General features: G+C 49.8%; 1 protein-coding gene across 1 annotated transcript in view; it reads right to left on the bottom strand.

The window, feature by feature from the left end:
• LOC138293200 (vitellogenin-A2-like) overlaps positions 1–26,020 on the bottom strand; it is a 383,104-nt gene that overhangs the window by 276,885 nt on the left and 80,199 nt on the right. Inside the window, exon 10 of the mRNA XM_069232287.1 lies at positions 11,493–11,618. Coding sequence (XP_069088388.1) covers positions 11,493–11,618 — 126 coding nt within the window. The remainder of the gene's footprint in view (positions 1–11,492; positions 11,619–26,020) is intronic.

Below are 26,020 nucleotides of genomic sequence, written 5' to 3'. Positions count from 1 at the left end.
ATGAAATATACAAATTGTTCAGACACCTATCAAACACAGGTACCCATAATGACTATGACGCGGCGGTGAGAGCTTTGAATGCACACTTCGATCCACAGCTGAACCCGCATTCTGAACGGTTCAAGCTACAACAGGCAAGACAGAGAGAAGGAGAGTCCATCGACCAATTTTATGCTCGCCTCCGGGAACTAGCAAGTACGTGCACCGACGACGATCAACAGAAAGAGGTACGGGCGCAAATTATACAAGGCTGCAGAAACAAGACACTGAGAGGACTAATACTGAGACAACCAAACATCACGCTAGATGAAATATTAATCATGGCGCGATCCCATGATCTATCGGCGGCTAGAGCAGCTGAAATGGAAGTGGCAATGTCCCACACGCCAGAGAAGACCCCGGTGATCAAAACAGAACGTGCTGACGCAATCCAGTCGTCACAAATGAGGAGAAAGTCTAGAGTATATGCTCCCGCCAAGTCAGGGGGGAGATGTGAATACTGTGGGAGAGATGAACACAACCCAAGAGACTGTCCGGCACAAGGGAGAACATGTTCCAACTGTGGAAAACTGAATCACTTCGCAGCCGTTTGTAAAGGAGGAGTGAGAGGAAGAGGAGCAAGAGGGAGGCGCCCACCTACCAGAGCGGTAAAACAGTTATCACTAGATGACCGTACAACACGGGGAGCAAGTGACACATCGTCGCGTCATACCTTAGAGGACTCCTCCCCAGGAGAAGATGAAGAGGAAGAAGTGTTTCTCATATCATTTACCAATGACCTAAAGAGGCACCGGCAACCTCAGCCCACCTGTGTGATTGACATAGCAGGGTCCCATGTCAAGGCCCTCATAGACACTGGAGCCTCAGTTAATGTGATGGGAATACAACAGTATCGCCGCCTCCAGCCCCGCCCACCATTGACCCCCTCACACACCAAAATATTTACCTATGGAAGTCACACGCCCCTACCGCTGAAGGGACGCATGGGAGTGACAGTGCAGGCGGAGGGAAGAACGATACACACGATGTTCCACATGGTCGACAGGGAGGCAGACACTCTGCTTAGCAGTCAAGCGGCTGAGGAGCTAGGTTTGGTGATGTTTGCAAAAAGCATACGATCTTGTCAAATTGATGAGCTGCTAAGAGAATTCCCAGAACTGTTCACAGGCCTTGGCTGCCTCAAAGCTCCCCGATCAAGCTACACATTGACAAGGCCGTGAAGTCGGTTGCAATACGACACCGGCGAATACCGTTTTACTTAAGGCCGCTAGTAGAGCGAGAGCTGGCTAGCCTCGAAGAACAAGGAGTCATCGAAAGAGTATCTGGACCCACTCCCTGGGTATTGCCCATGGTGATTGCAGAAAACCCGAAGCAACCAAGAAAAATCTGCCTCTGCATTGACATGAGGTTGCCCAACCATGCCATCAAGCGAGAAAGGCACATTACCCCAACCATAGATTACATCATAGCTGATTTAAACGGATCCAAGTGGTTCTCCAAACTAGACTTAAAAGCGGGTTACCACCAACTCAGACTGGCGGAGGAAAGTAGGTATATCACCATGTTCTCAACACACCTTGGCTTGAGAAGATACAAGCGCCTGAGCTTTGGTGTGTCATCGGCGGTGGAGGTCTTCCAGGACACCATTCGACAGACACTGTCAGGCTTACAAGGCGTGATGAATGTAAGCGACGACATATTAATCTACTCCGCAACAGCCGAAGATCACCATCGGCAAGTGAGGGATACCCTCAAAAGATTGTCGGAACATGGACTCACCCTCCACAGAAAAAAGTATGTTTTCTTCCAGACAGAAATCACATTTTTCGGATATGTCTTCAACCAGGAAGGCATCCAAGTAGATCCCCGCAAATCCAGCGTAATCAGAAAAGCCCCCGCCCCGAAGACGGTGACTGAAGTGAGGAGTTTCTTGGGAACGGCAACATATTGCAGTAGATTCATCCCAAGGTTGGCCACGCTGTCAGAGCCGCTCCGAGCCCTCACGAAAGCGGATGCACCCTGGGAGTGGGGGAGCCGAGAAGAAGAAGCATTCCAAGAACTCAAGAAGGCTCTCCTGTGTGACACTACAATGGCATACTTTGACCCGATGAGAAAGACCAAGCTGACTGTTGATGCAAGCCCGGTAGGCCTCAGCGCTGTGTTGGCCCAAGAGAGTGAGCCAGGCCGGTGGGCCCCATTAGCATACGCCAATAAGGCGTTGACACCAACCGAGCGACGATACTCCCAGACCGAGAGGGAGGCCCTGGCGATCAAGTGGGCGTGCGGGCACTTCCACCTCTATCTCCAAGGAAGACCCTTCTGGGTGGTCACAGACCACCAACCACTTGTTCCCCTTTTCAAGGGGAGCGCACCACATCCGCCTCCACGGATCGAAAGGTGGGCAATTCAGCTGCAACACTATGGCATGGAGGTAGTGTACCAACCAGGGGCCAAGAACCCAGCGGACTTCCTGTCTCGACACCCGCCGGACCAGACCCAAGCCCCTAGTCAAGATGAGGCAGACACCGAAGCGCATGTGCATGCACTTGCCCAAGGGAGCTGCCCCAAGACAATCAACACAAAGGAGATCTCCGAAGCGATCCTTGAAGACGTGGTACTGCTGCGTGCGAAGCTAACGTTGAAAAGTGGATCATGGCGCCATTTCCTTTCAAACATGGAAAACTGGACCACGGCTGAACGAGAGCGTTTGACGAAACTTTGGAGAGTCCGGAACGAGCTAAGCTCTACGGCAGATGGTCTTCTCCTCCGGGGGCACAGGCTAGTAATACCACGACAACTACAAGATCGTGTGATCCTGTTAGCACACGGAGGGCATCAAGGAATGACAAAAATGAAGGCGCGCATGAGGGCAAAGGTGTGGTTCCCTGGACTTGAAGAGGGAGTCGACCAATGCGTCCGACAATGCCCAGCGTGCCAGTTAACAGCTAGCCCGGAGGTGCCGGCCCGATCCTGACGGAAGAAGCATGCACGAAACCCTGGGCGCAAGTCAGCCTAGATTTTGGAAGCTTTCCAGATGGCAGGACCACCCTGGCGCTCATAGATGGGTACTCCAAGTATCCAGTCGTCGAGGTCATTGCGTCCACTGCATTCACGCAGGTGGGTCCAGCTCTTGAAAGGATTTTTGCCATGTTTGGTCTCCCGGAGGAGATCAAGACGGATAACGGACCGCCTTTCCAAGGGAGTGAATTTCATGATATGATGGGGCGTTTGATCGTCAGACACAGAAGAATCACGCCGCTATGGCCTCAAGCCAATGGAGAGGTTGAGCGTTTCATGCGCACGCTCAATAAGGCCCTTAGAATCGCTGTGTTAGAAACCACGGACCCGGAGATCAGCCTTCACCGGTTCTTACGGGAATATAGAGGAACCCCGCATTGCACAACTGGTCAGACTCCGTGGTCGCTGATGCTTGCCGGAACGAGACGAGACACCATCCCAGTGGCACCCGGGTGGGAACCCATCCCCTATCACCCAAAGCAGACACAAGCCAAGAGGAGAGAAGTCAATGACAAGGCGAGCAGAACGAGGCGGGCCAGGGTAAGAGACATTCAAATCGGTGACCAGGTGATTGTCAAGGATCGCAAACCTGGATGGAAATTCCGCACACCCTATGAACCTGGAGTATGGACAGTGACTGGGGTGTCCGGGACCATGGTGACAGCAGAGAAAGGGTATGAACGGGTGACACAGAACATTTAATGGTTCAAGAAAGCAACGTTTGTGGAGAATTCTGGAGATCAAGAAGCAGAGGATCAATTCTCGGACTGGCCGACCACCGAGAGTCCTGCACAAGAGCGTGAGGGTGAACTGCCATCGGTGGCCGGACCAGGCAGTGGGAGACAACTGGTGGGTGCCGCCCCAGCGACCCAGTGCAGGGAGCCCAGATCCCAGATGGGGAGTTACAGTTTAAGACCCAATCCGCCACCCAGCCAAAAACTAAAAGACTTTCTATGCATTGTAACTTTTGATCCAGTTGGGGAGGGATGTAGTGTTCCGTGACGGTCTAGTTGTTGGGAGACCGGTCACGGAGCACTAACCCGGGGACACAGAAGAGGTTCCGGGGGAAGTGTGAAGTTATAAAATAAAGCGGAGCGCGGGAGTTTGGATTGTTGTTTTACCCGCGGCTCCAGTGTGGTAGCACTTCAGTGTTTGGTGTAATTATTGGCATGCACCCTGCGCGAGCATTGAGGTGTGAAATACAACACTGTTCATATGTTGTTTACTGAGAAGAATTATTATTATGCATGAGAGTACTATACCAATGTCTCTCTACGCCATTAACTATTGACTCAACTACTGCAGTACTTTTTTACAGGCAGACGCCATCGTCCATGTTATGATTTAAAAGGATGCTCATATGTTCCAGCCATTTGGTTTACAAAATGGTAGCCATCCGGGATCAGCTGTCACCAGCTACGAGCCAGCCTCTGCACTCCAGTTCAGTCTGTGTGCTAGTAAGGTACTGTTCAGCCTGTTTCCTATCTCATCATGCATCATTTGTTCTTGATAACACAAAAGCATCTACCCTGTCCCATTCAGTCCATTAAGCAAAGAGGCACTTTTTAGATACCCATCAAAGATGTCAAGCTCGGGCACTTCTGGTAGTTAAAGAATTGAGACATGGACACTGCAATAGGAACTTGGCATATGATAAAGGTTTGGGCCCCACGTGTATCAACGGATTTTGGACTTACAAAGCCTACAGTGGAAAAAAATGCAACCTTTCACAGTCACACGCTGCACCGCACTCCTCCAGGAAAAACATATTTTAGAAAACACTGCTAATCCTTGTTTTTATTGTGTTGTTAGGCTAAAACATTCAGAGGGCGAATTTTCAGGAACAGGAAAGTGAAAATGAATGATGTGCACCTTATTTTTTAATAGTCGCCTACCCTTCTTTAGCATTCCCCGGCATAAATGATGGCTGGGCTATGGGCGTGTATCAGACGCGCACAGTGGCAAAGGCAAGCCAGGCTGTGGCCATCTGCACCTGGATGGGAACAGGGGCCAGGAACTCCGGCCAAGTCTCTACAAGTAAAGTTTGTTACTTCCCCCAACAATTATATGCCCTAAGTAACACACCAAGCAATAATGAATGTCACCTCATAAACCTAGAAAGTGCAGAGCGACAATGCACAAACTGCCAGTTCTCTCTATGTGACCAGGATGGACAATACTGAGCATTTCTCAGCAGAAGGCTGGAGTCTGCTTTTAATCAATTGCAGACCCCTCGACTGTCACAAACTTGAGCTTTTTGCACTTACTGAGGACGAACGCCCAGAAATTGTCTTCCTCTACAGCAGGGATACAAAATATGCAGGAGAGACCAGGTAAATAAAGCTGGTGGAGGAATAGCCCTAATACTTAAAGACCCATTGAGATGCTCATATAATCCTCTTCCCTTCCCTGAGTGTGAGGACCTCCCCTTGTCCATAACTATGTCCCAGCCATTCTCGTTTTCAGGGGTCCTAGTCTACAGACCCCCAGGATCGTACTCCATGTTCTCAAAGGTCCTCCTAGATCATATTGCCAGTCTAGCAATTGGAAAAAATGAATCTAACCCTTTTGAGGATGTTAATGTTTATTTTGATGGCACTAATTACCCAGTATCGTCACACATAGTACATGACCTTGGCTCCCTTTAATGAACAAAAAGAGTAGTGGGTCCTACCCATACAGAAGGGCATCTCCCCGACCAGGTTATTAGTAATGACCCCAATCTGAAGGTCAAAAAGCCCTGTCACATATTGTGGTCAGACCATTTCCAGATACTAATGATGTTGCACTGCAAATTGCCATCAACAGGCACTAATTCAGTAAGTAGAATTGACCTTAGAGGTCAAAACTCAACAAGGAAATCTGGAACTCTGTTCTTGCATCTTCTAACTCCTACCCTAGGTTATCATCCCAATCTATCATATAATACATTCCAAAATTCGGTGAAACAGTCCCTAGATTATGTTATCCCAGTGACATTGATTAAACTAGGCCACAAGGGAAAATCCTCCCCTTGGTTCACCCCTCACTTACCAACCTTAAAAAAGAATGCAAAAAGTTAGAAAGGAAATGGAGGAAAATGTATGATGAACGCAAGAAACACACCTATTGTATAGCCATTAGGATTTTTCACCTAAAAATTAAGAAGGCCCAAGCTTCCTATTTTGAAATAAAAATTTACAAGGCAGCAAATTCCCCAAGAGAATTATTCTAAATTGTCAAATCCCTCACCATATTAACGTCTGACGGCAATCTCTCAGAACCCACAGTAGAACGTTGCAATGAATTTGCAACATACTTTCAAAAAAGAATCTCTGAAATATACTGAGCCCTACAAAGTACAAAAAAATATAACTAGCTCCACCCCAGAGAAACATACTCCTAACCCACACACCGTTTGCCTCACGGTAAAGGACTGTATACTAAAGGCCCATCTCTACTAAGTGTCTTGCTGACACCTAATGCCCCAAACAAAGCTCTGCGATCATCCACTACATGATTTCTGAAGGTGTCTAAAATACAAAGGACTCAATGGGGAGGACATTATTTCTCTCATCTAGTCCAAGAGCTATGGAACTCACTCCCTACACAACTAAGGATGGTACACAAGGTGACACTGTTTATGAAACAGCTAAAAACAATGGCTCTTTCCCAATTAACTAATATCTCATTATACGTGCTTTAACTGTGGCCTGCGGTCTAGCTACCATTCGGAAGCCTTCGGGTAGCCATGCACTTTAGAATCTGCTTAGAATAGACAAGAAAAACCTCAATCACAATGAAATAAAGAATCATTGTAAGTCGCAAATTACATCTTACAATGCACAATATCCACATTGCCAGTCTTTGCTAATCAAATTTCATGTGACGTGCAAAAATATGTATAAATGTTTTGGCACCACTTCTGCAGTCGCAAACCTAGGTTAGAGTACCAACACCTGAAAGGTTGTGGCATGCAAGTTGAAGCTGTGTATAAGGGACAGCTTCCACTTTATGAATGTCAGCACCAGGCATCGGTTGAGAAAGTGTGGCTCTTGAGACCAATGCATGCTCTCTCTAATTCTTCTCCACAGTCTACCACTTTTTGAAAAATGTCAACCCCTGACACTGTGCTTACAATATTTTGAGAATGCCAGTGCTGGTATGGAGGTCTGCCATCCCTCACAGGCATCTATTCCTGGGGATGCGCCCTTCACAAGGACTTGCAGAGGGTTTCCTTCCTCATTAATGTAAATGAGGTCCTTCTTGAATTGAGGTAGTGAGGGTGATTGCCTGAGGTGTAGCGGAACAGCTTTTGCAGCAAGGTAAGAGAAGGATCTTCCTACAGTTGAGTTCTTGCGTATCCTTGGGGTAGTGACGAGGGCCATTTCGGCATATCAGAGGTGTCTGGTGGGCGTTTGGAAGGTCAGGCAGTAGTTGAGGTCTGATGTTGAGAAGGGCCTTGTATGTATGCATGAGGACCTTGAAGATTATTCTTTTGTTGATCAGGAGCCAGTGAAGGTCCCTCAGGTGACTGCAGATGTGGCTGTGGCAGGGGATGTCCAGGATGAGTCTGGTTGAGGCGTTCTGGATTCTCTGCATTTTCTTTTGGAATCTTTGGGTGCTGCCAGCATAGAGTGTGTTGCAATAGTCTAGTTTGCTGGTTACAATCGCTTGGGTGACTGTTCTCCTGGACTCAATTGGGATCCATTTGAAGATCTTTCGGGGCGGGCGGAGTGTGTGAAAACACAAGGATTATATGGCGTTTGCATGGCGGTTCATTGACAGCGAGGAGTCGAGGATGATGCCAGATTGCGTGCTTGGTCAGTGGGTGTGGGGGAAGTTCCGAGTACTGAGGGCCACCAGGAGTTGTCCCAGGCTAAGGAGTTGGAAACAAGGATGCAGACCGCGGTCATGTCGGAGTTGAGGTTCAAGCAGCTGTCCTTCATCCAGGCAGCAGCTGCCTTCATTTCGTTGTGGAAGTTGCTTTTTGCAGCTGTGGGCTTGTCGTGAGGGAGAGGATTAGTTGGGTTTCATTGGCATAGGAGATGATGATGAGTCTGTGGTATCTTACGATGTTAGCGAGGAGGGCCATGAAGATGTTGAAGAAGGTGGGGCTCAAAGAGGAGCCCTGAGGAACTCTGCAGCTGTTCTCTGTCGGTTGTGAGAACGGCAGGATCCTGATTTTCTGGGTTTGGCCGGTGAGGAAGGAGTGGATCCACTCTAAGGCTTTGCTGCGGATCCCAGCTTTGTGGTGTCTAGTGCAGAGGGTGTGGTGGGAGATGGTGTCGAAGGTGGCATAGAGGTCCAGGAGGATGAGGGCTGCGGTTTCACCTTGATCGAGGAGAGTGCTAATGTTGTCTGTTGCTGCGAGGAGTGCAGTCTTGGTTCTGTGATTGCTCATAAATTCAGTGAGTTGGGCATTAATGAAGCTTCTTGATTACTTTGGCTGGGAAGGGGAGCAGTGAGATGGGTCTGTAGCTCTTGAGGTCAGTAGGATTGGCCGAGGATTTCTTCAGCAGTGGGTTAATTTATTGCGTGCTTCCAGTCTTCTATGAAGGTGGCAGACTCGATGGAGCAGTTGATGGTGTGGCATAGTTCGGGGGTGATCTTGGCACTGGCTCGGTGCAAGATGTGGTGGAGGCATGGGTCAGAGGGGACTCCGGAGTGGATGGTTTTCATGATCTCCAGGGTGTCATCAGTGGAGAGAGTGGAGAGAGTGGAGAGAGAGGTCCAGTTGTGCAGGGTCAGATGGGAACTGGATTCTTTGGGTGGGTTGGTTGTGGGTGGGGTGGTACAATCTTGGGTGCCAAAGCTGTCACAGATGTCTAATGTCTTGCGGTGGAAGAAAGTAGCAAGGTTGTCACAGAGGAATTGGGAGGGGGGATGTCTATGGAGTCTGTGCAGGGTTTGGTGAGTTCTCTGATCACAGTGAAGAGCTGTTGTGTGCGTTGGCATTAAAGCGTTCCTGAATGGTCATTTTTTGTGTGGTTCTGATAAGGCGGTGGTGTGTGGTGACAGCGGTTTTGGAGGCTGCATGGCCAGCTGGGGTCTTGCTCCTCTTACACCTTTTCTTGAGCCTTCTGCAGGTGCGCTTGGACTCTTGGAAGGCGGGGGAGAACCTGCTGGCTTTGTTCTTGGGAGGTTGAGTTCAGGGAGATTCTTAAGGGGGGGGCCAGAATGTTGACACAGTCGAAGATCCATTGGTGGAGGTTTCATGCTGATGAATTGGCATCTGTGGTGGCCGACGGTGGCGTTTGGCGGAGGGCGGTGGCAAGTTGATCTTCAGAGACCATGTTCCAGCTCCTTCGTGGATGGCGGTGGGTGCGTAGATGTTCAGTAGGTTTGGTGAAGGAGAAGTGGACACAGTGGTGGTCAGTCCAGTGCAGTTCGGAGGTGTGGGTGACGTGGATGTCTTTGCTAGCGGAGAAGACTGGATAGAGTATATGTCCTGCTGAGTGGGTTGGTGAAGTGACCAGTTGTTTGAGTCCAGGGTGGTGAGGTTCTCCAGTAGGGAAGGTGTGTTGTGGTTGTTACAGTTTTCCAGGTAGAAGTTGAGATCGCTGAGGAGGATGTAGTCCTTTGAGGTGAGGGCATGGTGTGCAAAGAAGTTGGCTATGGATTCACTTGGGGGGATGGGGTCGGGGTGTCTGTAGACGAGGGTGCATGAAGTGTGGTGTTCAGGCTTGTCTGGATCTGGAAATTGAGGTTCTTCATGGCGGGAGCATGGTCATCGGAACTAGTAGTGAGGCAGAGGGTGTTTCTGTGGATGATGGCGATGCCTCCTCGTGGACAGTTGATGCAGTCCTTGTGTATCACAAGGGGACCACAGTACTACACACTGAGCTTCAGGGAGTTGTCACAGACACAGGCCTATCTTACCCCACACAACCCTCTTTATACAGAAGCCAACCATAAACACATTCACTGAACCACAGCTGCACACACTTTTTAGTTTCATGTTATAGTAATCTGTTGTTAATTGCATAAAAGCTTGCAAAGTTCAGACCCTTTTGGAATGCTAACTTGGATCTTAAGTATGCTCCAGACCAGGGACAATGCCTTGGATCCCCATTGATCAATTATCGGAGTGGCATGTGTAGCTTATGTTATCTCAGGTAGCTCCACAAGAGCCCCCGTTCATACAATACCCGACTGATATGCTGCATATTGCCTGGGACACTTAGGGCCTCATTCCAACCCTGGCGGTCTATGACCGCCAGGGTGGAGGATGCCGGAAGCACCGCCAACAGGCTGGCGGTGCTTCATATGGCATTCTGACCGCAGCTGTAAAGCCGCGGTCTCCCAGCCGGGTCTGGCGGTTTCCCGCCGGATTTCCACCGGCAGGGGGAATCCTCCATGGCGGCGCTGCTTGCAGCGCCGCCATGGGGATTCCGACCCCCTTCCCGCCAGCCTGTTTCTGGCGGTTTTCACTGCCAGAAACAGGATGGCGGGAACGGGTGTCGTGGGGCCCCTGGGGGCCCCTGCACTGCCCATGCCACTGGCATGGGCAATGCAGGGGCCCCCTAACAGGGCCCCAGCAGGATTTTCACTGTCTGCTTTGCAGACAGTGAAAATCGCGACGGGTGCCACTGCACCCGTCGCACCCCTGCAACTCTGCTGGCTCCATTCGGAGCCGGCTTCCTTGTTGCAGGGTCTTTCACGCTGGGCCGGCGGGCGCCCTTTTGGCGGTCGCCCGCCGGCCCAGCGGGAAAGTCGGAATGACCCCTGCGGTCTCTTGACCGCGGAGCGGTCTTCCGACGGGGTTACTTTGGCGGGCGGCCTCCGCCGCTCACCAAAGTCGGAATGACCCCCTTAGAGTGATCTGATCAGTATCTTTAACTCACTTTCAAAGCGCATCCACAGTATGCGATCAAAATGAAGTATGTGCTATATGATGTATGAAGATGCAATAAAGATAAGTTAAAAAATACATAACTGAGGTAGGATCACTGTGAATCCTTGTGAATTAATGTCTTGTGCCCTGCCGGAATGGTAAATACAAAGCAGTATCAGGTCGAATGGCAGTGCCGTGCAAAAGTATCGAGCATTGTTGATTTCTCCCATCTTAAGTTTACCCCTCCGATTTATTGCGAGTGATAGCTACCCACCTGCACTCAAGGTACACATAAAATTAGAGAAAAGCGTTTGGTTTGACCACCATAGGATCTTCGTCCATACATTCTAATAATCACTGTGTTTTCCTCTAAAAAGAGCTCTTCATTGCTGTGTGGTATGTGCTTTCCTGCCCTGAGAGCTGCCCTGTATGGATCCCACTTTCAGAACTGTTAGACATTTTGAACAACTGCACTTTAACCACTAAAGGTATTGCATGGGTTCAGTTCACTCACAAGTCCTTCAGACAGAAGAATGGAAACTTTGTTGCATGCATGAATCGAGTAGCAGTGCTTTTGCCTTAGTTTTAAACATTATCATATGGATTACATTTTCTGCCATCCTATCAGGGTTCTAAATTTCAGGGCATACATATTTACCTTAAGCACATCTTCCGGACATGCTGGAGATGAGCTACAGTACTTGTTCACCATGGCTCCATATGCTAGGACAGTAACCTTATGAAGTGCATGGGCCTTACGAATTTTCGCATCTTTCACAATTTCCTGGAGGAGCAGAAACAAAAGAAGGTTTTAAGTATATTATATAATAATGCCTGATTTAAATAATTTATTCTACATCATTTAAAAATAAACTATTGTTAAGACATATGGGCTATCATCAAAACACGACATACATACTTATATATACATTACAGAGTCAGTGATTAAAAAAGTATTTTTGTTGAATCCATACAATTTGCCATATTAAACATTCTGTGTCAAGTACTTTGCAGATCTGCCAATGGGTAACAGAGTTAAAAAGGGCTAGTAAGTAAAAAAAGAATTACTTTCTTTTATAATCCAATGAAACGTTTGGCTCAATGTTGTAAAAAAACTGAAGAACAAAATGTTCCTAAACGTGGCATAAAGTTATTTATGCAGAACACACCATTTTAAGGTTTGGAGTAAATCTATCCATTTTTTTCTAACATATTGTCCTTACCAAAAGACAGCAGGTGGGGTTCAAAAGGTTGATGCTACGAATAACTTTTCTGGGGCTATCCCTAAAATCCAGTTCTGAAAATAATTAGAAAAAATATAACCTGATTGATTGAGGGATTGTTCATTGTAGGATCAGAAAATCCTTGAAGAATGCCTTATACAATAATGACCCGGGATGATTACTTCAAATGAAGGTTGCCTCAACAGCAGGAAGAGGGACATGTTTGAAAACTCTCCAAACCTTGCCCAAACGTGGGCATGTTGCAGCATTCATGGAGTCTTCCCACCTCCACTTTTGTAAAACTCTCAATGGCCTGGGCAAAGAGCTGCAGAAATACACTCCAATACAAATTTAGCTAACTCATCAGGCCAAGTGGCCATAAACACGCAATCCATGCATTCCCCACTCCACATATTGCCCAAGGCGAGGGTGCAAAGAGCATGTTGTCCTCCACAACCTTTCACAAACCATCCTGTCCCAAACCCAAGCAAAATGTGGCCATTTCAAAATGCATAGTGTGACAGTGAATTCATGGAGGGTGGCACCTAACTCTCATCAAGCATTCCCTGGCCAGTCATGCATTGTGGGTGAGCAACTTGGAGATAGCCAGAAGCAGCCAAGGACACTGTGCACCTGACAATTCTTGTAGGGCTCCTGGGTTCTATTTGGAGTACAGTAGCTTCTCAATGACAGCGTAAGGCATGACAACTGACAGCTATTTGCTCCATCCTCCATCATTGACAATTCTGGGGTGGAGGAAGATGGTAAGGTAAATTAAAGGTTTATTGTTTAGTTACTTAAAACCAGAACAATGTGTAAAATATTTTAAAATACATTCATATTGTTAATAAGTCATCGTTAGCAATCTTATTGATTTACACATGCTCATATTGCTTGTTTGTGTGCTCATTCCTAAGGCATATAAAAAGCATTTGTAATAACTAAATTGAGCTGTCCAGTCCCCATAACAATTTGTTTGCTTCTTCAAAACATTACTCATTCCATTTGTGATTAAAACATCTCTTAATACAATTGGATACGAAAATCAAGTGTTTAGACTGAAAAAAGGCAATCTTGTAGTTTCATCCAATCTTCCCAGTTTCCCAGCCATTCCCTAATATATTATTATTGTTATTTGTTTATTTACGTGGTTACCAGGAACCACTGCATAAAACAGTTGGCGCAGCCTTGCATATTTCCCTTCTAGTTGGTTAATTGAAACACCAGGACCGGCCCAGTTTATCCCAATGGCAGACGTCTTATACCTGGGGGACCTATGAGGTGTTGATGGAGGATGATGTTGCTTTATTGAATGCTGCTTTTGTGTTACCAGGGATAGAAATTTCACTAGGGCGCAGTTCAATTGCAGATCCCCAAATGCAAAACACGCCAGCACAGCTTGCCTCCTTGTCCGTAGGCCTCTTCCGATTGAATGTGTTCTTTAGTAAAGCTTTTCTTTCTGATACAAGATGATTGCATGAACAGAGGACATGTAGAAGATCTTCTGTGCCCACACCGCATAAGCGGCAGGTAGTGTTTGATGCATCTCTCAGCCAGAGGGCTGCACTTAGAGCACATGGCAAAAGCCCTAGTCGATGCTTTGAGAATTGCTCCTTTGTTTGTCTCGAGAAGCCCTGGCCTAGATATGGCTGTGGGGCCAGAGACGTGTAGGTATACAGAGTCATCCACGCGTGAGATCTCCGTGAACAGGCTTCTTTGTCCTCCAGCAGTGATTGAAGCCTGATTGATTTCCCAGCTGCTTTTTTGAAGGCGCTATGTGGGATTGAGGTCCTCCAGAGGTCAGTAAGCCCAGTCGTCCTAAGTGAGTTGTCTAGGTAGTCTCTGAATGGGGAGGTGTTTTTGGGTTCAATCTCCTGCCACAGATGGAAGATAAGGGAGTCCGAAGTGGCACCTCGGGCTTTGCTTCAAAAGTTAATATATGCACCGCGTCTTGCCAGGGATTGATCCAGTAGGTCAAACTCCAGTCTCAGTTCAGTGGGGGAAGTAAATTTAGGAAGATTGAAGATGAGCCGGTATCCTTTGCTCACTGTGTGATTTAAGATTTCTGTCTCTCTACCTCTTTGTACATCACTCCCGTATGTTATTTTGGGCAAGAGTTTGGCTTTTAATACTTGTAAGAGGGGGGTGTATGAAGGACCATTCAAGATGGAAGATGAAGCATCTAATTGACAGTTGTCACCATCCACCTCACAAAATGTTTTGGCAGGCGCACTATGAGGGCCCAGCTCAGCCCGTAAGGCAGACAGTTGCAGCATATGGAGAGTCTGGGACCACTGATGTTCATTGCTGCCTGAAAGCTTTGATCTTGAATATTTCCTGAGGTCAATGATGTTTAATACTGAGAGAAATAATTGATGATCATTATTACCAGACACCATTGAAGTCCTTTGCTTCTGAGGGCCACAGAAGTTTATTACTGCCTGGGGCCATTTGGGGTAATTATTGAGAGAAGTCATTGCTGTTCAGTGCTGCCAGGGACGGCTGGTATACAATCCTGCCAGGGCAGACTGAAGATCAGTAATACCAGTTGCGATTGATGTTCATTACAGCCTGGAGTGCTTGATGTGCAATAATGACATTGATTTTCATTACTATCTTTGGTCATTGATGTCCATTGCTCTCTTTAGTCATCTAAATTTATTTCTGTTCTGAGTCATAAAAATTTGTTTCTTTCTTGGATGACTTATATATGTTCTGCCAGCGAAAAGTGATGCTCACAACTGCATGGCCCAAAAATGCTTCTACATCAGGATGTAAATGCTTTGCGATGGCCAACCTTGTCCCAGGGCATGACTGAAAGGAAAAGTAGAGAACATAAAAATAAAAAATAAAAAATAATGCTCTGCAAGGCAAACCTGCTTACAGGGAAAAGCAAACAAATAAAGGAGAGCTATATGAGGAGCAAGGCAATAAAACACTTTCCAGGCTCTACCATCCTTAAAGAGTAAAGATAATTCACATAAGCAAACAGAAGAAGAGGTGTACACATTCAAAGTTGTCCTTGTGGAGCAGCAATAAGACTTCTAGTCACAGGCAGGAGTGCTGTAACGTTGATGCTGACACGAATAAAAGCCAATGTTGCTGCACACCTGTGCTGCTAACCACAAAAACAAAGGGTGTTACTAGAGTCCATGTAAAATTAAAGAAAAGCAAAGCAAGCTGTAGGACCCCTGGTTGTCACTAGAAGCCTCTTTGCAGTTTATCAGAGAGAAATAAGAATGTGGGACAAGAAATGGTTGACCTCTTGGTTGATGTCTGTTAACCTCTCTGGACAAAGAAAGGAATTTGCCAGGCTATACCAAAATTTACCTGAGGAGCTGTAGAGCTGTCAACCTTAAGATGATCTTCCTCCAAATATTTTGCCTTACTCCTCCGGTTTTGCTGAATTTGTTTTTGTTGGTTTTAGACATCTGCAAACTTAACACTGCTAATCAGTGCTAAAGTGCTTGTGCTCTCTCCCTTAAACAATGGCATTGCATTCCTTCCCAATTGCCACATTTAATTTACTTGCAAGTCCCTAGTAAAATGGTACTACATGTCCTAAGGGCCTGTGAATTAAATACTACTAATGGGCCTGCAGAGGTGGTGATTCTACTCACTTAAGTAGCCTATTAAACATGTCTCTGCAGCCTGCATGTGCAGTTTTAAACTGCCATTTCGACCTGTCAAAAACACCTTTTGCCAGGCCCAAACCTTCCTTTTTAGTACACATAGTTCATCCCTAAGGTAGACCCTAAAAAGCCCATAGGACAGAGTGCAGTGTATTTTAAACGTTGGAGATGTACTTTCAACTTTTACATGTGCTGGTAGTGAAAATCTCTTGAATTTGTTTTTACTACTGCATGGCCTACCTCTCCCATAGGATAACAGTGGGCTACCTTATTACACTTATTAAGTGTTAACATTCAATTGGGAGCAGGTTGGAATATTGAATTTGGTCTCTAAAGAACTGTCATTTAAAACCCTCTTTAATGGCGAATTTGGATTTTAGGTCACAATTCTGAAAATGCCACTCTTGGATAGTTCTTCTGTTTTTTGACCTAACTATTTGGTGCTTGCAGTATGATCCTGGGTAGTATGACTAGGTATAGCTGACAGTGTATTATTACCAGGCAGTGAGACAAAGAGGAATAAGTGTTGGCAGGGTGGGCCATCTGTGTGTTGAAAAGGGAAAATGAGCAGTCACCTACTACACTTGCACATCACAAAGGCTCTACACCTTAGCAAACTCAAAAAGTGTTTCAAGCTAATCTTTTGTGCCCCCATACACGCTGAGTTCAGGGCAGAGAAGCAGTAAATACTAAACACCTTTGGAGGTAGAAACCTCCAGGACCTTCTCCTACTTCAAAGCTGGCACCAAATATAAATATAGGACCCTCATACCCAACTCTTCAGTATACATCTGGACCTGTGGAAGACTCAGAAGAAGGTCTGCTGTGTTGCTCTGCGGCAAGAAGGACTGCTACTCTGCTTCCCTGCTACTCTACTGCATGAGTAAGAAGGACTGGTCCTGTATCTTGAAACCAGGACCAGCAGAATGACTCCAAGTGCTAGTTGGCTGGCTTCCTGATCAGAGACACTAAAGACTCCAACCACCTTGAACACTGCACCTGAACTTGGTCTGCTTTGAATCTTGCCCCCGAAGTGGTGCCACCCTAGTCCTGGACCCTTGGAAGTGAGCCTGAAGTTGGTGTGCAAGCCCAGCTGTGGTTCATGCAGGAACAACACAGTTGAACCCATCACCTTGCATTGGAACCGCCAGTGCATGACACATCCCAGATGCAGAATATCACAGCTCCTCAGAACCGCCACTGCGTGATGAATCCTTAACACAGGACCTCGCATCGCAGCCCCGCAGCTCCCTGGAACCACCACTGCACGATGCATCCTTGACACAGGACCTCGCATCGCAGCTCCAAATAATTGCTGCACAATGCATCTTCGATGCAGGACCTTGCAACGCTTCGCACTCAGGATTTAAGGTAGTTTGTTCAGAGGGCTTAACTTGGCCCCTGTAGTCTGCCCTAGCTCCATCGCAGTTAGTCTGGCCTTGTGATTTTATCCTAGTGTGGTGCAACCTGACAACCACAGTTGGCGCTTTGTGCTTTTAAGCACTGTTTCTACTTCATGGTTTAAAACTGCATATATCAGGTTCTACTGATTGGATTTTTGTTCTTTCATCCTCAAATAATTGATTAAATTTACTCTGTTTTACTAAATTTGTATGGGAATTTTCTTGTGTTGTATTTTCACTGTATTGCTGTTTGTGTCCTGCATTAATACTTTATGCATTGCCTCTAAGTTAAGCCTGGCTGCTCTTGTGCCAATCTACCATATGTTGAGCACAGGTTAATTTGGGGTTTGCTCTTGGTTCACCTGGACAGGAATTGTAGTTGCTGCTTGAGCAGGATTTCATTCCCCTCAACCAGAACCTAATTTCCTACATGAATAAATCCTTCAGGAGGGATGTATCAGTATTTTTAACAATCAAATTACTTCCCTCTGTAATTGTTGGGAGTCGAAGGCTGACCACAAATGTTTTATTAGTAGAATAGGAGAGAATTTTAATGCTTATACTTTTCTTCTCCAATGGTCCTAATAAATACACCATCACTATAAGACATACATTTAGGTGGTCATTCCAAACTTGGCGGTAAAAGCCGCTTACCGCTGTCAGAAGACCGCCAACATACCGCCGCGGCCGCGGTAAACCGCCACGGTCATTCTGACCCACAACAGGCAAACCGCCAAAATACAGACATCCACAAAAGTCCGCCACACCAAAGGCCAGCGAGAAACTGGCGAAGACCAAACCTCCACCATCACGCCAACAGAAATACGCCAACACTATCACGACACACGAATCCACGTGGCGGTCTTTCAACCGCGGTATTCTATTGGCGGTACACACCACCGCGCTCAAAATACACACACACATACAAAACACCGCCACATTGGACAATTACAAATACACACACCTGATACACATACACACACCACTCCCACACACCCAATACAATATAAAACACACACCCACATCACCCACAAACACCCACTTCTACAGAATCGGGACCACGCACTGAGAAAAAGAGAACTGAGCACCCAGACGCGCATTTAACTTTCACCCAGCAATATTTCCACGCACTTCACACCAATACACATCACCACACAATCCACCCCACACATCACCCACACCACCCCATGGCACCGCAAAGACACCCCAGGTTCTCAGAGGATGAACTCAGGGTCATGGTGAAGGAAATTGTACGGGTAGAACCACAGCTCTTCGGGACACAGGTGCAGCACCCCACCATTGCCAGGAAGATGGAGCTATGGAGCAGAATAGTCGATAGGGTCAACGCTGTGGGACAGCACCCAAGAAATAGGGACGACATCAGGAAGCAGCGGAACGACCTACGGGGGAAGGTGCGTTCAATGGTATCCAGGCACAACATCGCGGTGCAGCAGACTGGCGGCGGACCCCCTCCTCCTCCCCCAGAATTTACAACATGGGAGGAGCAAGTCTTGCCGATCCTGCATCCTGAGGGCCTCGCAGGAGTATCTGTAGGAATGGACTCTGGTAAGTCTCATCTTCACTACTTCATCCCCCCCACCCCACCAGCATGCCAACTCATACCCCCACCCTCACCCTCACCCCCATCACATCCTGCTCCTTGCAAATGTCTCCACATCACAGCCCACCCTTCCCAACACCAAGCCCTGCATGCGACCACAAAGCATGGACACCCATCACCAAAGCATGCCCACTGCACATACCCATCCCCCACCAAATCACCGTCACAAAAGCCCCCACACGGGAATGCCAGCACTGGGGTACAAGGGCACCCACCCATTACACGCTATGGCACACACAAATGCAATAACCATACTTTTATACCCCTGCAGGACCCGAACGCCACATCACCGCGCAGGAGGGTCCACAAATGTCCACTCCACCCCCAGAAGAGGCCCACAGTGAGGACAGCACCTTTGTCGACCTGGATCTAGATGACCAGCCTGGCCCATCGGGGACCTCGGGACAGTCGGTTCCCCTCAGACAACCACAGCCCATAGCAGACCGTCCCCCCTCTGGCAACACCAGCACAGCACCCACCCAGCGGGCCCATACCTCAGTCCCCAGGACACGTCAATCAGCGGTGTGTCCACCACTACAGGGCACCCAGGTTAACCCACCACCCCAACAACAACAGGGACCTGGGGGCAGTGGTAGTGGGCACACGGTCCAGGGGACAAAGGCACAGGGAAACAGGGGAACTGGGAGGGCTGCTGTGCGACAGGGGGGGACAGGCCAAGGGAACCCACTCTCCACGAGGCCCTCTCCAACATCATGGGAGCATACCACCACTCCCAGGAGACGATGGCGACGGTCCTGGTCAGGTTTCAGGAAATCCAGCTTCTGCAGGAGGAACAGTATTTGGGGTTCAGGGAGGAACTACGAAACATCAGTTCCGCCCTGGCCACCATTGTAGGGGCTCTGAATCAGGTAGTCACCACATTGCGGGACACTGTGGCAGGACAAAGGGCCCCTGACACTAGCATGGACCAAGAACTGCCTACCACCTCCGCCAGCGCTAGTGGACAGGAGGCCCCGCCACAGGACCAACAGGCCACCAGCACCCCACCCCCTGCAGAAGGAGAACCACCCTGCAAGCGGGCCCTGAGATCCAGGAAGAAGACAGAGTAAGATGCCTAGACCCCTGCCAGGAAAGGATGCCTCCCTGATTGTCATCCCACTGTCCCACATTGACACCCTGTCCATTCTTATACTGCCCATGCTCCACTTTCCACAGGCATTTGGACATTGCACCTGTGAGACTAATAGTCTGGACTCTGCCATGGACAATCCTCCACCATCACCCCTCACCGATTTGCAATCACCCACCAATATAGAGCACTGAAATAAACACAGTTATTGAAACAATCAGGAGTCTGGCTGTGATTTTGTACTAATGTATTAGACATTACCGTCCCAAAATGCATATTTACATTGTGATGCCAACATACCACTGTCACACAGCTGTAGTCCATGGGGAAACAAAGCAGATGTCACACACTGGGAGCCACATCTCTGAAATTGGAAGGGAAAGTCACAACTCAGTTACCATACACTGGGGGAAAAGGTCAGACAGTAGAGAGGTAGTAGGGGTTAAGTATATGTAAAATGACGGGTTGGACTCTTACCTGTGTGTCATTGAAAATACTGCTGTATTACTGTGTTCCTGTTTTCTAAGTCGTCCTCTTCGGCTTCCTCTTCTTCACTCTCCACAGGCTCCAAAGCTGCTACAACACCACCATCTGGACCATCCTCCTGCAGAAAAGGCACCTGGCGTCGCAAAGCCAGGTTGTGAAGCATACAGCAGGCCACGATGATCTGGCACACCTTCTTTGGTGAGTACAATAGGGATCCACCTGTCATATGGAGGCAGCGGAACCTGGCCTTCAGAAGGCCGAAGGTCCGCTGGATCACCCTCCTAGTTCTCCCATGGGCCTCATTGTACCGTTCCTCTGACCTTGTCCGGGGATTCCTCACTGGGGTCAGTAGCCAGGACAGGTTGGGGTAACCAGAGTCACCTATTAGCCACACACGGTGCCTCTGGGGTTGACCCATCACGTAAGGGATGCTGCTATTCCGCATGATGTACGCGTCATGCACTGAGCCAGGGAACTTGGCATTAACATGGGAGATGTACTGGTCTGCCAAACACACCATCTGTACATTCATCGAATGATAACTCTTTCTGTTTCTGTACACTTGTTCACTCCTGCTGGGGGGTACTAAAGCCACATGGGTCCCATCAATGGCACCTATGATGTTGGGGATATGTCCAAGGGCATAGAAATCACCTTTCACTGTAGGCAAATCCTCCACCTCAGGGAAAACAATGTAGCTCTGCATGTATTTCAGAAGGGCAGACAACACTCTGGACAAAACCTTGGAAAACATAGGCTGGGACATCCCTGATGATATGGCCACTGTTGTTTGAAATGACCCACTTGCAAAGAAATGGAGTACTGACAGCACCTGCACTAGAGGTGGGATCCCTGTGGGTTGGTGGATGGGTGACATCAGGTCTGGCTCGGTCAAGCCTGTATGTCAGTATGACATGTCTTTCCTCCATTGTCGACAGTTCTACCAGCGATCTGTACATGGGAAGATTCCTCCATCTCCTCGCATGTCCCAGCAGACGGTGCCTATGTAGGACAACAGCGAGCACAGAGTCAATCAGCCCACAGGTACGTAACCACAGTTTCCAAAAAACACAATTCCCAATGCATTGAATGGTTTGTAGGAGTGTTGCTGAAAGGCCTAGGTATGTGTGACGCAGTTAAAAGTAAGCCATGTGGGCCCTTGAAATGGCGGCTGCCTGACCTGTGAAGTGTGACAATGGGATGTGAGGTCAATGCGCTGGCGTGGCACACCGTGGCAGTAGGTGGTCGAAGACCGCGGCGTAAAGCAGCATTGATTAACATTGAACCCTATGGGTCTCAGGAGCCAATGACGATGTGCGCCGGCGGTCGCGGTACGCACCGACGCGGGCGTGACCGCCATTTTCTATCTGCTTAATCACTCGATACCTGATCTTCGACAGGAGCGGACCTTCACTGCAAGTGCTGCTGTGACCTCGGTCTGGAAGAGACAATGGCTCATACGACTGGGGAAAGGGCCCCTGCCTTCACTGCTCAGTAATTGGAGAAACTCGTGGATGGGGTCCTCCCCCAGTATGCGCTACTCTACGGTCCTCCAGACCAACAGGTAAGTACACTGGGACCATGCTTTGGGGGCAATGCCTGTGTTGAGTCGGGTGGATGAAAGATGGTGGGGAGGGGAGCGAATGAGGCATGCATCAGACGACGGATGACAGGATGTGCCACATGGCAAGGGTAGGGATGGGGGGCCACTCACATTGAGGGTGCAGAAGGTGATGACTCTTTTTCTCCCCCTGTACATTTCACATAGGTCAGCGCCCACCAGAAGATAGCCATTTGGCGTGCCATCGCTAAGGACGTCCGGGCCCTGGTGGTCCACCACAGACGGGGCACCCACTGCCAGAAGAGATGGGAGGACATCTGACGCTGGAGCAGGAAGACGGCGGAGGCTCAGCTGGGGATGGCCTCCCAACGTGGGAGGGGTGCCAGTCGTACTTTGACCCCCCTGATGTCCCGGATCCTGGCGGTGGCCTACCCCGATTTGGATGGGCGTGTGAGGACATCACAGCAGACACAAGGGGGTGAGTACAACCTCATTCTGCTGACTTTGCGCGCAGTGGAGGTGTCTGGGTGGGGGAGGAGGGCTGTGGGTATCCCTAGACCAGGGCGACTTCTGTAGGCTAGGCCCCTCCGTAAGGCATGGCCCTGTGCCCCCACCCCCACCTCGGTAGGGTGCCAAGTACAGTTATCCATGGCCCTGTGCCCCCGCGCCCCACCTCTGTAGGGTGCCAAGTACAGTTATCCATGGCCCTGTGTCATCTATGTGTGCAGTTGTCGTCCATAGGCTTGTAGGCCATGTCGCACGGATTGAGTAGTGGACCCCAAGTGCGCGGCGTAGTGCAGGGGGCTTCTGTGTCTGTCCTCTCCGCCGAGCTGTGTCGCCAATGCATGCACTCAACATGTCTTTATTTCCCCCCCCTTTTTTTGTGGTCTTCCTGTTCATGTGTGCATTAGCATCATCAGGCGGAGGAGAAGTGGCATCGGAGCACGAGGGAGCTGCATCCCACATGGCCCTGGAGGGCCACGCAACGGATTCCGAGTACACCAGTGGGACGGAGGGCGAGGGGAGCTCCACAGCGGGGACTCGTGCAGACATTAGTGACATGGACTCATCCTCTGAAGGGAGCTCCCTTGTGGTGGCAGCAACATCCGTGCCCCCCGCAACAACAGGTACAGCCGCCACCCAGCGCACCAGCACCGCCCTCCCAGCAGCCCCTCAGCGTTTGCCCCGTGCCCGCTCACCCAGGAAGGTGGGCATCTCCTTCGCCCCAGGCACCTCAGGCCCTGCCCCTGTCACCCCTGCTGCCCTCAGTGAGGAGGTCATTGACCTCCTGAGGACGCTCATTGTTGGGCAGTCTACCCTTTTGAATGCCATCCAGGGTGTAGAAAGGGAGGTGCACCAGAGTAATGCATACCTGGAGGGCATTCATTCGGGTCAGGCTGCCCATCAGCGATCGTTCAACACTCTGGCCTCAGCACTGATGGCAGCAATTGTCCCTGTCTCTAGCCTCCCCCCTCCAACTTCCTCCACCCATACCCTATCACCTGTACCTCTGCCTATCCCAGACACACCATCAGACCAGCCTGCACACACCTCAACACCCAAGGGAAGCTCATCCAGACATAAGCACCACACATCACACAAGCATTCACACAAGCAACATCCACATGCAGACAAACCAACACCCACTGCCTCCACTGTGTCCCCCTCCTCCTCGTCTCCCTCCTCCCTCCCTGTCACGTCTCCACTCACACCTGCATGCACAACATCTTCAGCCACTACGTCCATCACCAGCACACCCACCAGAACCCCCCGCACACGTGCAGTCACCACCCCCACTACCATTTACACGTCCCCTGTGTTCTCTCCCACTGTGTCTGTGACCCCCTCTTCCAAGCTACACAAACGCAGGCAGCCACCCACCCAACAGCCATCAACCTCACGACAGCATCCAGCCCAAGCACCTGCACCCAAAGACACCAGACTGAAGACTCCTACAACCACAACCTCTTCCTCCACTCCCATACCCACTACACCTACCCGTCCCTCTGTTCCTAAATTGGTTTTCCTTTCCAAACTTGACCTCTTTCCTACAACTCCCCCACCCCGTCCATCTCATAGGTCTCCAGTCAGCACCTCAGCCACCACAAAAGCGGGACCTGGAATGACAGTGTGCCATGGACTGTGGACTCCCCCACCCTCAAGGGCAGCCAGTTCAGGAAGGAGCCAAGGCACGGCCAGCCCACCCCCGGTAAAACATCCGAAGATTGTCAGTGGCCGGCGCGAGAGGCCGAAGACACCAGGGACCAAAATCCCGACCATGGTTCCGGCAGGAAGTGTGGTGCCACCTGGCACACCGCCAAAGGTGGGGAAGGGCCACAGGCGAACAGGGAAGGCTGGGAAGGGCAGCACGCCCGACAAGTCCGCCAGCAGCCCAGCTGGCCAGGAGGGCCCTGTCTGCCCCATCCCAGGTGGGCAGGAGGACACCCACAGGCCCGGTACTGCAGCCCAGGAGGACCCCGCCAGCCACACGACAGATGGGCAGGAAGGCACCGCCAGCCAAAGGTCAGGTGGCGAATGACCTCCATGCCATGGCCGGATCCGCTGAGCTGGACACTCATCCGATGCACCACTGAACAGGGCACCGCCGTCTCAAGCACCGCTACACTGTGCACCGCCGTCTCAAGCACCGCTGAACAGGGCCCTTCATCTCAAGCACCGCTGAACTGGGCCCTTCATCTCAAGCACCGCTGAACAGGGCCCTTCATCTCAAGCACCGCTACACTGGGCACCGCCGTCTCAAGCACCGCTACACTGTGCACCGCCGTCTCAAGCACCGCTACACTGTGCACCGCCGTCTCACGCACCGCTTAACTGGGCACCGCCGTCTCAAGTACCACTGAACTGGGCCCTTCATCTCAAGCACCGCTGAACAGGGCCCTTCATCTCAAGCACCGCTACACTGGGCACTGCCGTCTCAAGCACCGCTACACTGTGCACCGCCGTCTCAAGCACCGCTGAACAGGGCACCGCCGTCTCAAGCACCGCTGAACATAGCACCGCCGTCTCAAGCACCGCTGAACAGGGCCCTTCATCTCAAGCACCGCTGAACAGGGTCCTTCATCTCAAGCACTGCTGAACAGGGCCCTTCATCTCAAGCACCGCTGAACTATGCACCGCCGTCTCAAGCACCGCTACACTGGGCACTGCCGTCTCAAGCACCGCTGAACAGGGCACTGCCGTCTCAAGCACCGCTGAACAGGGCCCTTCATCTAAAGCACCGCTGAACTGGGCCCTTCATCTCAAGCACCGCTGAACTGTGCACCACCGTCTCAAGCACCGCTACACTGGGCACCGCCGTCTCAAGCACCGCTACACTGTGCACCGCCGTCTCAAGCACCGCTGAACAGGGCACCGCCATCTCAAGCACCACTGAACTGGGCCCTTCATCTCAAGCACCGCTGAACAGGGCCCTTCATCTCAAGCACCGCTACACTGGGCACCACCGTCTCAAGCACCGCTACACTGTGCACCGCCGTCTCAAGCACCGCTGAACTGGGCCCTTCATCTCAAGCATTTGGCGGAAAGGGCAGGCCCGCCTCTGTGTCGGGCAGGGCTGCACGAAGCACTCTGGGCACCAGTCCCCCTCCAGAACCAGTGGAGACTGTTATCCACTTGTGAGACTGTGGCTTTGCACTCCCCAGGATGTAACAGTGGGCAAACCACCCACTGTAGAGACTTGAGAGACTGTGGCTTTGCACTCCCCAGGATGGAACAGTGGGCAAACCACCCACTGTAGAGACTTGAGAGACTGTGGCTTTGCACTCCCCAGGATTGAACAGTGGGCAAACCCACCCACTGCAGAGACTTGAGAGACTGTGGCTTTGCACTCCCCAGGATGGAACAGTGGCCATGAAGGCCCATCGTGGATCTGGCGTCGTGGACTCATCTGGCTGAGGTGCCCCCCTCTTCCCTTCCCCCTGAGGTGCCTGTAGTTTTGCTATCTGATGCCCCTGCAGTGTTCTCTCCGTTGGAGTCAGGTATCCTGTGTGGGTTTTGCCCATGTGATTTGGGCCCAGTGGTCCACGGACAATGCAAGCTACAATGATCGGACTATAAAATGTATGTATATAAAGGTTTTAGATGTGTGATATATTTTTAAGCCAGTGATACAATATATTCCAATGTTTAGAATCATTTCCTTTTGTCTTT

This window comes from Pleurodeles waltl, chromosome 4_2 (assembly GCF_031143425.1).
Source record: "Pleurodeles waltl isolate 20211129_DDA chromosome 4_2, aPleWal1.hap1.20221129, whole genome shotgun sequence".
Taxonomy (NCBI): Eukaryota; Metazoa; Chordata; class Amphibia; order Caudata; family Salamandridae; genus Pleurodeles; species Pleurodeles waltl.
The sequence above is the reverse complement of the archived record's forward strand: the minus strand, read 5'-3'. Positions and strand labels throughout refer to the sequence as shown.